General features: G+C 39.4%; 1 protein-coding gene across 1 annotated transcript in view; it reads left to right on the forward strand.

Annotated features, from left to right (window-relative positions):
* cacna1ea (calcium voltage-gated channel subunit alpha1 Ea) overlaps window positions 1–14,273 on the forward strand; it is a 135,881-nt gene that overhangs the window by 69,634 nt on the left and 51,974 nt on the right. Inside the window, exons 7-8 of the mRNA XM_088077770.1 lie at window positions 11,002–11,105; window positions 12,212–12,370. Coding sequence (XP_087933896.1) covers window positions 11,002–11,105; window positions 12,212–12,370 — 263 coding nt within the window. The remainder of the gene's footprint in view (window positions 1–11,001; window positions 11,106–12,211; window positions 12,371–14,273) is intronic.

Genomic DNA, 14,273 nt, shown 5'->3' on the forward strand with positions numbered 1-14,273 from the left:
TGGTGAGATGTGCAAAGCACTCGGTGGCTGCTGTTTGCTTTTTTATTTGCCTCCTCGGTTTATGTGACACTTTGGTGATTTTGCTTTTAATTTAAGTCAGAACAACACAATGCAAATCAGTTTTCTCCAGAAGTCGATGGCCTTATTCATTAATTTGTAAAACCTGGTAGTTAATGTTGTTTTTATTGTTCAATTAGATGTCAGTTAATGGGATCCTTTATAACCACTCACTCACAGCGGTTGTTCATATGCCAGTGAACAATGCCAAAATAATGGCCCATGATTGAACCTAATTGCTGTGATGTATGGGTTGAACCTTGCAATTGTTGCTACTAACAACCGGATTCTGAAATACCTAGCCCCAGCTAAAGATATTTTTCTTTTCTCTTCTTTTTCATTTAAAATAATTACTTGTTTCTATTGCTGAATGAAAATCACAGGGGGGTGCAGTGTTTATATGGCAGTCCATTTTGTTTTAACCAGCATCAGATGTTTTATGAGAGGCGTCAGAATCACCATCAGTGGTGTTGGCAAGAAAGAAGTGTGTTCTCTGTTACAGCCTCAGTTTCTCTAGAAATTGTCAGTTATTTTTTTACACAGTCCATATGGGAGTCTCAAGCAAAGCTAATTTGGAGAAATTGTTTTTGGACATTTCATGATTCTATCTAACGCCCGTGTCTCCTCGCTTTACCTGGTTACAGGCCAAGGATGTTGAGAATTATTAGAGCGAGAGCTTCTGACAAGGAGCTAGATTGAATGGATGAGTGTCCAGAGGGGAGGGATGTTAAACGTACCAGAGAGAAATTCAAGAGACTGCAGGTAGTTTGAAATATCTCCAGTGTTCAGTGCACCGTGGTCCAGTGTGCTGAATTGTCATTGGCAGAAAATGAAGTGAAATAAAAGACAAAAACATTTTCTTTGGATTCGTGCAGCACAACAAAATCACCTCAATGTAGTAAAACAAGTCTCACTTAGCCTCAGTCTAACACTCTATATTTGGTTACTGACACAAATATTACGGGGATATTACAAACTGCTGTGGACGGGGGCAGTAATAAAACATATTTTAGCCACAAAAAAAGTCTCACCTAAAAAAATAAGTATCAGTTTAAGTGTACGCTATATATACAGTATATGCTTTACCTTGCCATCAAACAGTGATTTCCAATGAGGAACTGAAGCATTTTTATTCCTCTATTTCCATTCCATAATCCATTGAGAGAATCATGGACATTGTTTTTGTCAGTGGGGTCTGGTGATTTTAATGAGAGCATCGATGTGGAAATGAATCCATTAATGGTTTCTCCGTCGGAAAACAGGCTGTCTGACAGAAACATAAATTGCTGGAAATACTCTCAGTGTAGCGTACAATGAAACTGATATTGATTATTTTTAGGTGGGTTGTTTTTTGGGTTGCTAAAATATGTTTCACTGCTTCCCCCGTCCACAGCAGTACATTGCTTAGCTTCTGTATCGGCACTTCTGCCACTTCTCCAAAAATAGGAGCATGCAGTCTGACATATACTGTATGCAATACACTGACTACAGATAAGAACCCTAAACAACACAAAAATCCGAGTACTTCTTTTAAATTAAGCCCTAAGCTTGAATGCAGAAACTATGGCTGATGGTGAATTAAACAGACTTTGACCCACAGAAAATCCCCTTTGAGCTCTGCAGGAGTCCGCCTGTACTGGAAAATACATCATCAAAGGATCTCCCAGTTAATCAACCATAATAAGCACCAGTAAAATTACATATCCAATTAATCATCATAGTTATGTCTGAAGTTTGAAACAATCTAAGTGCATCCAGCATGTACACTTTTTTAAAAAATGTATAAAGATGATAACAAGTGAGAGACTTTAAATAAAGTGCAGGGTTTTCTGAGGACACCATGTCTTGTCACTACAGAGTCAGCACTGGGGAAGCTTCTTGAGCAGTGGTGCTGTCAGAGTGCTATCATTGCCAAGAAGACAATGTGTTGTATTCTGGTCTTCATTGTCTGCCGGGGACTAGACAGAGCACCAAGCCTAAATGCATTTACATTTATTTCTGCATATTTAAAGAATATATACAGTACATAAATGTGATAGATGTGATTATGATGTGTATTTTCTTTAGATGTTTTCCACACTATTTTGCAAAGAAAACCCAATAAGCCACTAAAAAAGTCTTCTACATCTCAAAGAGAAGTAATCCACTGCCTTTATCTGACAGCTGTTGTTCCTATTTGCTCCACTGAAAGACTGTACATACACAACAGGATCATAGAAGTAACTCCGCTATTATTTATAAAATGCTTTACATTATTTTGGATTTAAAATGAAAGTTTGTGGATTTTCAGTCAGATTTTCAGCTAGGCTGTCGCTTGAATTACGCCACCACAATCACCAAAAGAACAGGATCAAGACATAGAACGGCCACTCTCTCAATCTCAAACCCAGTTAAAATAGTAAAACTAAGCGGGGCTGATCAAATATAATTCAAGATTATTTCACTATGTACCCTCAGATATCTACAGAAACATATTTTAGTGCACTGGTTGGCTGTAATACAGGAGTTTGTGAACAGGAAGTGGGCGCCACACTGTTTTCTGTATTGTAGCTCAAACCGTAAAACTAAGCAGTGCTGATAAAATATGAACCAGGATTCTGTAACTGTGTCTCCTATTTCTCATCCCAGATGTTTTCAGAAACATATTTTACTACACTGTTTACTTGCAATACAAGATTGTTTGGTACCAGCCAGACGCCATATGATTTCCGAGAAGCTCACATTAGGTCACAAACCAGTGGAAGTGTGTATTGGTCTCTTAAGCTGAGTGAATGCCAGTTTTATGAAAAGACCATCTTTCCAGCAGTGAAATACTCCTTTAACTACTCAACAGTTTTAAAAAAGGGAATTGAACTGACATTAAATGCTGAATAAATGCTTTTTAACAATAATCAGTAACAATAATCCAATAATATAATGAAACAAATATTAGTCTTCTTCTCGTAATTGATTATTCTTACATTGTATTATTGTATTTTATTTTTGTATAATCTTGATACGTCTAAAACCCCTGCCTGCAAAGTTTCACAATCCTCTCATGACCATAGAACACATCTGAATTGGATTTCATGACCTTGCTTTGAAGTTTTTAATGTCTTCTTATTTAGTAACATGTTCTATGTTTTTCTCAACTTTAAACTTTGTAATTCAGCAGGGTTCGTGCCTCGCCTGTAATAGGGTATATTGATACAAACATACAGTATGGAGGCAGTTGGATAATGATATGATGCAACAGTGTCATTTTAATTTTTTCATTGGTTTTTCATGCTTCATGTGAACTTTTGAGATCTCGAAAGAGTTGATGCGCTAACGACTCATCTCTGTACTGTACTGAATTAACATTCCTCCCTCTCTCTCTCTGTCTCTGTCTCTCTCTCTTCCGACAGATGGCTAATAAATCATTTACCCAAATCAATTATTCATTCTGGCCAAAGAGCAAACATTTACCTAACTGACACATAAACCAATATGCAGGCTGATACTCAGCTGATTCACATCAAGCCGGGCCAGTGTCTCAGCCTGTCAATATAAGGAGCGGTAGCATTTGATCTTGCATAACAACTTGGATATCTTGTGTGTGAATGTGGAGGGTTCAATGTGTGTGTGTGTGTGTGTGTGTGTGTGTGTGTGTGTGTGTGTGTGTGTGTGTGTGTGTGTGTGTGTGTGTGTGTGTGTGTGTGTGTGTTTCAGAGAGAGAGTAAAAAGAATGAGGGGGGAGGTAAAAACGAGAGAGTACACTGTGGGAGGTAGAGAGGCTTATATTAACTAAACCATCCAGAGCAACGCTGTAGGAGTTGCTCCACACAATTCCTTATTCTGTCAAGACAATCTGCTGTACACACACACCACCCACTGCACTGTGGGCCACCAAAGCAGATATATGAATCCATCGTCCTGCAGAATCACAGGCCTTCATGATGTAGGAATGTGTAAGAGGTCAGACTGCAGTGTACAGGAGTGTAGGTGCTAAATGTTGACAACTCACTGTGTGACAGACCGGTAGCTTGAAACAAACTTGCTCAAGACTGATAGGTTGTTATTTAATTTCTTCTGAATATTTTGTTTTGTAGTAAAAAAAAAAATTTAAAAATCAAAATCTGCACCCACAGTATTGAATGTTCACTTGAGCTATTCGGTCACAATATTATATTACAGACAGATGTAGACATTTGCAAATTTATCTCACCACTGCTGCTGATCATGGCCCTCTTTGCACTTGATATTAACATGTGCCTTGGGTGTTCGGTTCATGAGTGGACAACTCTAAGTAAAGATGTGAGTGCACCAAATGCATCCTCAGTGCCACATTTTTAAGGATTGTGTATGCTAATGTGTCCTGGACCACACTGCCCAAGCTGGTATTCTTGCATTTCCGACTCCATCTGTTGCTGTTGTTACACAGGTTAGATGCAGTACTGAAGGACTGTCTCCAGAGCCGCCCTCCTCCTGGCAAATAGTCAGTTCAACGTCTCCCCAGTTAACACAAGCTAACACAGCAGCAGCAGCTGTTGAAAGCCAGCAAACTCACACCGACATCTAAAGGGCTCGACTCTGTCTGTCAATGACCATTAGTTAATGTTAGCTGTGTGATGCTAAAGGTTAGCCCCGTTATTGTGTGCGTGCAGGCGGATCACAAATGGTCACTCGACACATGTGGAGACACACTCTAATACCAGGTGTGAATAGACAGACACAAGATGCATGTAAATACCATGAGAAAAGAGGCTCATTATCTGTCAAAAATGATTGTGGCCCTGTGGCTAAAATGCTCTAAAAATGTCATAAACTGCAGGAAAACTCTTATTCAAATTTTTTTTCATGTCACGTCTGAAAGCAACAACTGAGCCAGTAGTTGGAGCCTGTGACGAGCAGATGCTCCAGTCCGTTCAGGGTGAGGAAAGGGGAGCGATTTATGATCAGAAAATAACTGAATACAGCCGGAAGCATTGGAAGATATCAGCAACACAACCTACAGTGAAGGAACATGCCAAGAAATGCCAAAGGAAAACTGCATCATCTATTGCTGTATAAAATCCCCTGTCATTCTTTCACAATATTACACCAAAATATTCCTTAAATCATAACAAGGGAGGTAAAAAAAAAGAAACCACATTTTCATCCAGCTTGACTTCAGCATTTATTGGTGTGTCTCTCAAAGTGCTTAGTGCTGCTGGATTTCTTCCTGCTGATGCAATCTACTGCAAGTCATACTGTTGAACTGTACACACTGAAACATTAATGATTATATACTATATGGTATATTGCTTTTTGTTGGGTGGAAAACCTCCCACCTTTCCAAAAAAAAGGTATCTCTATCACCAAATAGCTTGTATGGAAGTCATTTAGCTGACCTTAATACATAGAAATAACCTGAAAAGGCCTCTTTCGAAGCAGATATTTTGACATGTCATTGCAGGAAAAGCACATGTCTAACTGATAACATTGATAGTGGCAATAAAGAAAAATAAAAGTAGATATGTCCTTGCAGCTTTTTATTATTAAGCAGCATCTTGTGATATATCGAAATTATACTGTAAACCTTGAGCTCAGACCTAGTGGTGTAAAAAACACATGCAGTGGTATTAATATCACTACAATAGTCAGGTGCACTCATATCACATTAGTTAGCAGCTTGACAGTGACATGGAGCATAAGTCACAACGTTATCAGTATCACGGCATGCCGGCTGTCACGACAGATTTGTCACGCAGCAGCAAGCTGTCAGTTCTGCAGGGTATGTCACTGTTACTCACTTATCATGGCTGACAACTCTGACCAGGGCATCAGCTCAGTTCACTGCAGTGTGTATCTCACATCATGCCTGCAGATACATGCACGGTGAACAAAGATGTTTTTCCTGCGCAACGGCTACCGGTGACTAAAAATGACTTGTAGATGCACCAGGCACCTGTCAGATGGGTGTTGTCTCTGACATCAGTTTAAGTGTAGATAAAGTGACTGCCGGGGTTCAACCAATCCAAAACCCAAGTTTTATTTACGCTCTACTTTGGTTGGGAGGAAGATACAAAATAGAGAAATTGGGAGAGGTACAGGAACTGAATTGGGCTGCAAAATCTATTTGATCTTTAACTGTCAGGTGGTTTCTGAAATCTAACATAAATGGAAGGAGTCTCTGTCTGTCTTTCTGTCTGTCCTTCAAAAATTACAACAATTGTTCAACAATTGTTCATCCGATCAACTTGGTCCACTTGGTGCATTGCTGAGGACCAAAGAAAATGCAGTGTCAAAAATGAGCTCTGAGATCAGATTTATTAGAAGAGTGTCACTGGTAGGTATGTAACTATATGTTTTATTTTGATTCAGTGATCAACAATCCAATATTATCAATGCAAAGTGAAAATATCATTACATATTGTCATCTTGAAGATTTATTTTTAAATTCCCATTGTACGTCTGTGTAACCATTTGTGTGTAAACATTTAAATATTGTGAGTGGCCTAGCACCAGGAAGACAATAGTGACGGCTGAGAAAAAGGCAATGTCGATATTTACTAATATGGTCTCATATCGATCGCAGGCCCCTGATTTGATTTGAGTCATTGTCGTATCGTGGCAGACTTAATGATATAACCATGTCTTGTATTGCTCTTCAAAGAATCTACATAATCTTGTATAGTGATGAAACTTTTGATTTACAGCCCTAGTTACTACCGCCAGGAGTACACACCGTGTAGTGTACTGAGAGGGGACCCCAATGAGCTGTTACATCGCCAATTAGCATGCTGGGTAAAGCCCTGTGCCCTGTGTTGCTCACTACAGTACATCCAAGAGCAGATGAAAAAAGAGCAGAGATGTTACATTAGAGCAAACTCAAACATTTCAAGCATTAGGGTGCGCCGGTAGCTTACAGAATAAAGCAGGTACCATTAAGGCTGAGTCCCTACTGCAGCACCCCAGGTTTGATTCTAGCCAGGGAGCCATTAATGCATACACCATTCCCTCACCCCTGTATTTACTCTCTTTTTAAAACAAAGCAGAAGTATAAAAAAAAAAGAAGGCCTGGTCCCAAATAGCTAGCTGTTAGCAAATGACATATATGCTTTTGTATTGCTTGGCGATGTAGTTATATAATGGCAAGTGTAGGACTCAAGGAAGTACATTGTTGAGGTGGAGGTCAAGCAATCGGCCCCTTCCAAACAGGCATGTTTTAAATGAGCACTGCACTAGTGTTCTGAAATTAAGACACTCTTAGAAATTATAATAAACTAACAAATCATTCATTTCATTTAATCTAAGCCTATACTGTCATTATAACCACAGAGGTTCACTATGAATATAAAAGTGGTTGATGTTTCCATTTAAATCATAAAAAAGATCTAAACTACTACTAACATTAAACAAATCAATGAATTGTCCTATGTAAGGGAGAGGGGAAACTAGAGGGAGGAAATCAACTGTTTGCCAAAATCTTTCATTTGTGCCAAATCTGCCATGTGTTGTGCTTCCCTTGGCTGATTTACATCTGCCAGTTTGTGTGGCCAACCTTCACCTTCCTCATCTCGGTCATATAGAGGGTGCCAATGTCCAGACGGCAGGAGTGTGAAGCATAGCTGTCGTAATGATGATTGCGAAGCACTGGGAAGGAGGGAAGTAAAGGTTATTGGGTTATTTTGGACAATATGTTCATATAAATTCATGAAATGTATCTCATTTCATGCTGCACTGTGTATATAGAGCATTTATTTCTCCTCTTTGATGAGGAATGTCCAGTTCCTGGCCAAAACAGCCTATAAGTCAAGTCAAGTCAAGTCAGTTTTATTTATAGAGCCCATTATCACAAAACATGGTTTGCCTCAGAGGGCTTTACAGTGTACGACATCCCTCTGCCCTTAGACTCTCACATCACCCAAGGAAAAACTCCCCAAAAAGAACCCCTGTAACGGGGAAAAAAAAAAGGAAGAAACCTCAGGAAGAGCGGTAGAGGATGATGAGGGATCCCTCTTCCAGGACAGACAGACGAGCAATAGATGTCGTAAATAGCAAATGAAATACAATCATGGCAAAAAAGGAAAGAGAAAGAGAGAGGGGGAGAGAGGCACAGCAATAATAGAAACAGATGCATGTCATATTACAATAATGGTAAGTGTGAAATTAGTAATTGCACTCTATGATGATGTTGAGGGAAATGATAACAAGAGAGATGATGTAAGAGGTTTGTTTAACCAAAAGGTCAAAAACTAATCAGTCAGGAGGTAGCAGGCAAACACTTTGATTTATTTTTGTGTGTGGCACCCAAATCTAAGTACCAACTTACAGAGGAAAGGAGAGGAGAGCAGAGAGGCCTCTCTAGTTGTAGATTGGCATCAGACTGGACCTTCACCTGAGGAGAAAGGACAGGAAAATTCAATGAGATCCCACTGTGAAATTTGTTGTGACTTTTGATTTATGGCAGATTTTTTTTTACATATAAAATAAAAAGTGGCTTACAGGCAGTGAAACAGTCCAGTTTACTGTAGTATGAATTCATCATTGTCTTCAGCACCATGGACAGCTCAATAGCTGTGCTCGCGTGCTCATGCCTCACTGTAATTTTGGGAAAGTTTCTGCATAAATTTTACATCACATGTAAACATTGAATTTAAATCTGTATTTGCTTGACCAAAAATTGCAAATGTTCTTTTAGTGTACTGGTGATACTAACACCCAGAAACCTGCCCAATACACAGACACTAAAGAGACACAGACTGAGAACCAGCAACAAACATTATCTTTCTAGCTGTCTCTTTCTTTACCACAAGCATGAACACAAACAACATCTTGGCCTAAACAAGCTGACAAACAAAAGTCGCTTTTACATGATTTCTGTCTCCAAGAAGAAACAAGTTTGTCTGGGTGTTTTTTAACTTCTACAGACTGTCACCATTGTAAAACAGGGCTCAGGACATCCACAGAATAACTGCGGACCAAATGAGGAAGCCATTTTTAGGCTCTCCATCCCCTAGTCTCCATAACAACTAAAGAGCAGCCAAGACTGACTAATGGTCTGGAGAAAGATTGAGAGATGGAGGAAGTGGGGGATGAAATGACAGAGGTGGCAGGAGGCAGCGGAGGGAGTGATTGGAGTAAAAGGAGGGAAGGTGGAGAAAAGTACAAAGACGTAGAGCGCTGGGTGAGAAAGGAAGGGGGAGAAAATCCAAAGGGGTGTAGTAAGACGTGTGAAACCTGTGAGGATCATTCTATTTCTGTATTTGTGTAGATGATGGTGAGCTATTTTAATCTTTCTCCCCCCCCCCCCCTCTCTCACTCTCTCTTTTCTCTCTGTCTCTTTCTTTCTTCTGTTAATTAAATCAGATGAGGCTTTGTGTCTCCTAATAATATAGACAAGGCTAATTCTCACCACTGCATCACAGGAATGTAATTGGGTCTGTTTTCTAGCTGTGTGATAATCAAGTATGCTATCGTCTCACAGCAAATTATAGTACTGCACTTAAAGATGGTTCTTTAACATTGTACCACATAAATCATGTGTTTACAAAACTGCAATCATTTTACATAATCCACCTATCAATTGCCTTAGAAATTGTTCTTTCATAATTTGTGGCCTTTATATTCATCCTGTCTTCATGATTAAAGTGAATTTAAATGTACTGTACGTAACTTTTCATATGTATTAATCGTTTCCTGCTGCCAGTAAGTCCTTTCACCATTTTCTCAGTTGCCTGTAACAGCCTGTTGATTGATTCCTACACAGGCCAAAAATTTTTGGAAAATCCAAATGATGATGCTTGATATCCAAAAAATCCCTTCTTGGCAGAAAGCCCTTAAGGCCGCCCTCTCCACTACAGCACTACAATTAGCAACAGTAGCTAACATTAGCTAAGAAATTGAGTCTAACATCAACTTTACAATTAACAGCCTCAAATGAGGTGTCATGGGAAAGGATTTTGTGAAAGTTAGATACAGAATCTTTAATGAGAATGTTTATTTAACTGTCAATGGATTCAATTGGCCAGTAGAGCAAGTTCCACTAACTTACAGTTAAAGTTTTGGAGTTGGGAGAGTGTAAATCTTATGAAACTTTGTCATCAAAAGTCTTGATAGAAAACGCTGCTCCATTCTCTCCTTGGCAAGAACATTTCCTCTACTCCCCTTTTGCAATTTTTCTATTGTTTTTACCTCACTGTTCCATCTGTCTCTGTCTTTCTCTCAGTAGGCATCTGGGTGAAAGGGGAATAAATGTGTGTTCAGGTCAGTGGAAAATGGAGAAACAGAGTCAGAGGTGCAAGTCTAATTGGGGATGAGGTTTTAAAAACAGGTGGAGGAAGAGGGAGATGAGAGTAGAGAGGTTTAGGGATGAGGAGTGAGATATGAGGGTACAGAGGGCAGAGAGAAAAAGAAGGAAGAGGGCAGACTAATGAGGATGCCGGGCGGGGGGAGATCACCAGACACTGTCTTTCTTTTTCTCATCAGTGTGATGGCTGAAAGCCACAGAGGTATATTTAGAGGGCAGGGGGAACAGAGGAAACAAAACAAGATAAAGTAAAAATGAAACTTTTCACGACTTTGTGCAGCAGATAAGAAGTCGGTGTGTTTGCGACAAGTGTGTGTGTGTCCACGTATGTGTTTGTCCACAAGCTTCATGTCTCTCCAGCCTGAGGGTGTCTTTCTTTGTTCTCCTTCTAAATAGCAGTTGTCACAGCCATCCTCCCACACACTGCAAAACAGCCATAAACCCCCCAAAACACCCCTGTTGTTTTCTCTGTTTTCTCTCTGCTTGCTGGAGACCCTCATGTCCTCACACTCCATATCTAAGCACTGCAGCCTTCCTCCAACACTGTGTGCGATGGCCTTCGCGTGTTCATGCATGTCTGTGACTCCCCCTTTTTGACACGGCTCTGCAGCAGATTATAAAGCGGAACATTGTAGCATTCTGCTCCGTGACTTTGTTTTTCTGTGTATGTGGGTTTGCGTTCACCTCTGCAGGATCCTGGCTGCTGCAGGGGCGCATATGAATATCTCAGTGGACTTGAGGACCCTGAGGGCGGTACGAGTGCTCCGACCCCTGAAACTGGTCTCAGGCATCCCCAGTGAGTACCAAAGAGGAGGAATTGAAGGGTCAAGTAAAAAAAAAAAAAAAATCTCTCATTATCCTAGTGCTATCTAATCGTGAAGATAGTTTTCAGACATCGCCCCTGAAATTTTAGTGTCCATTCCGTTGAATGTTTGTGGTCCTCAGGCAAACGTAGAATATTATGTAGTATATTAAAATATATCATTATAAATTTCTTTTTAGAGACAATGTCCCTGTTTATCCATAATGCACAATCTAAACAGTTTTCATTTGGACTATTTTTTTTAACAGAAAGCATTTCCAAAGAAATAAAACCAAAACTGTCTGTGTAACTAGATTTTTTTGTTGTCCTTTGGTGTTGTACTTTGGTCCATTCACAACTGCCATTGGAATTCCTTATTTAACGAAGGGTTGAACTACTTAATTAACCAGGCATGTTACATCTTAGGCCAGTGTCTGCATGGAGTATTGGTTTGACCTAGACATAGAGCTGCAACTAAGCATTATTTTCAATATCAATGAATCTGCTGATTGTAAAAACATTTCCTCCACCAAAAAGTTCTTCAGAGCCCAAATTGACATCTTCAAATTGCTTGTTTTGTTTGACCAGTATTCAAAAATCCAAAGATATTTAGTTTATAATCTTAAACCACTAAGAAAAGCAAGTAAATATTTACAATTTAGAAGTTTGGATCAGTGAATCATGAAATTACTTGATTACCTTTATTAAAAGTTCTGTATGTACCTCTTGAAAAAGATAGCCTGTTGTTGGGTCTTATTCCCAGGTCGTCAAATACAGATGCGCTCTCATTTGTTGGTCGTCACATACCAACATTTGGTCTGACTACCAACCCAAAGTGTGATGACCTGGGAAAGAGACCTAACAAACAACTATCAGCCTCCATAGTTACATACTGCATCTTTTACAGAATAGCTTCATTTAATTTTCTGTTGATCAGCCAGTGGATTAATTCACTAATCACTTCAGCTCTACTTGAATATTTTTTTCCAAAAATTGTGAAGTGAGGTGGAAACATTACAATTTATGACACCCACATTTTTTACATTAGTGTTTTGTGTTTTGACCTTAACTCTGCTGCTCACTGTGTGTTCCCCTTCCAGGTCTGCAGATAGTCCTGAAGTCTATAATGAAGGCCATGGTTCCTCTGCTGCAGATCGGCCTGCTGCTCTTTTTTGCAATCCTTATGTTCGCCATCATTGGCCTGGAGTTTTACAGCGGCAAACTGCACTTCACCTGCACGCCACTGCCTGGAATACTGGGTACAGACACACTGACTGTATATAACAATATAACAAACCTGCCCAGACATTGTCATCCAGCTTATAGAAGTGTGTGTTAGTCCCTATAATATGTTGTGAGCCCATTAGTTATTTGTCTTAATTAAATCACACACACACATACACACACACACACACACACACACACACACACATTTACATATACATAAGCAATGATTCATACTACTCCATTTGTGTTGGTAGCCAATAGTGACATCTTGTGATTACTGTTATTCATGTTTTGTTTTGGTTTTTTTTTTTTATCTTAAGCCAAGCACTATAATGAATTGCATGACAAAAGAGCAAACTGTCTCAGCACCTCTACCACACACTGATGGCATGAATGAAACAAAAGAGAGCAATTTGTTGAAAGGGCCTGAAATGGTTGTGAATAATTCATAAATGTAAACAGATAAAAGACTAATATTAGAACTGTTTTTGACAGCAAACTGCATCAAAAACTGAAAAGCAGAGTCAAGACTGAGCTTCTGTTGTTGTTCTTGTTGAGTGGGTGTATATTTTATGTGTGTGGCTGTCTAACGTATGCGTAATTCTTTAGGTAGTAGATTCATTGTTGTAATCACAAATGCATTCACACATGCAGAGAATGGCATCTCAGCCTGCACCTGCAGGCTTGATCAAACCAAACTAGCAGTGTTGTCCCGTATAATTAAAACCAACAATGCAGTTTGCTACAATGGCTCATTGTACATTCACGGCTGTCATTAACCTTTGAGCTGTTCCCGTCACACTGAATCTGAATGGCCATTTAGATAAAACAGACAGTCTGAAGTGAGTATTTTCTGTCACTAAGTGGTCACGTTACAGATAGACAGGCTGCTCCACTGTTCGATAGAGAGGGCTGTGTTTTATTCTGCTTGATTCTTTTTTCTGCATGTTGTGACATGTGGCTAATAACACTTCATTGAGACAAAAAAAATCACTGTCACACAATTTAATTGTACAGCAATAATGAGTGACTCACTGGGTATATACTGTATATTGGTTTCACCCTCTGAGAGCCATCATAGACCCTTTTTTCCCTTTTCTTAAGGGGGACAGGGGGTCTTTAGGGGGAGATAGCAGTTCAACAGTATACGCCAAATCAAAGTGGTATATATCATAATCTCACATTAAGACACTAAGAATTTGAGGAAGATTGTGAGGAAGCTGTGATTTAGTATAAAAACCTTTTGACATTTGTAGAATTTGGTAAGAATTGCATTTTTCGAGGACTGGATGGTAAGCACTTCTGCTCTGGAAACTGCTGAGAAGCCCTCTTATTGTCAGTATAGCTATGAAAGCTTTACATCCTCTGAATGCTAAGGTCTCTAGTTTGTGGGTGTAAAGTTTTGTAAAGTTTTCCTTAGGCTGTGATTATTAGGTCACAATATATCAGTTTATGCAGACACTTTCCTCTCGAAAAAATATTCTTACCACAATGAAATGGCTACTAGGGGTCTAACATCTTCACACATAGTTAAAGCTTGGCTCACTGAATCCACAAAAGTCTTAGCTTTCCAGTCATATCCAATTTATGCAATTTCAAGGCTGTTTAAGGACTCAGTGTGCAGAAATATTTAAACACAATGGGCAAAAATAACACATCTGTACTGCATGTTTTTGCCCAAAATTGCACGGTGAATATATCTGTAAAGGGAAGACTTGTAGACCCATTTTAATTCAGACATCTTCAGGTTAGAAGTCAAGGAACCCCTGTGAAAATGGCCATGCCAAAATTTGGTATGACTTGTCCCTTAGCCCTCTTTATGAGAAGTTAGTATTACATGGTTGATTCCAATGGATCGGCTAAGATCATCAGTATTTCCGTGAGTTTCTTAGAGTCAAACTTTATGATTCAACTTTCCCTCAACTGGTAGAGTCT

Source organism: Plectropomus leopardus, chromosome 5, assembly GCF_026936395.1.
Source record: "Plectropomus leopardus strain MGB_pleo_1.0 chromosome 5, ASM2693639v1, whole genome shotgun sequence".
NCBI lineage: Eukaryota > Metazoa > Chordata > Actinopteri > Perciformes > Serranidae > Plectropomus > Plectropomus leopardus.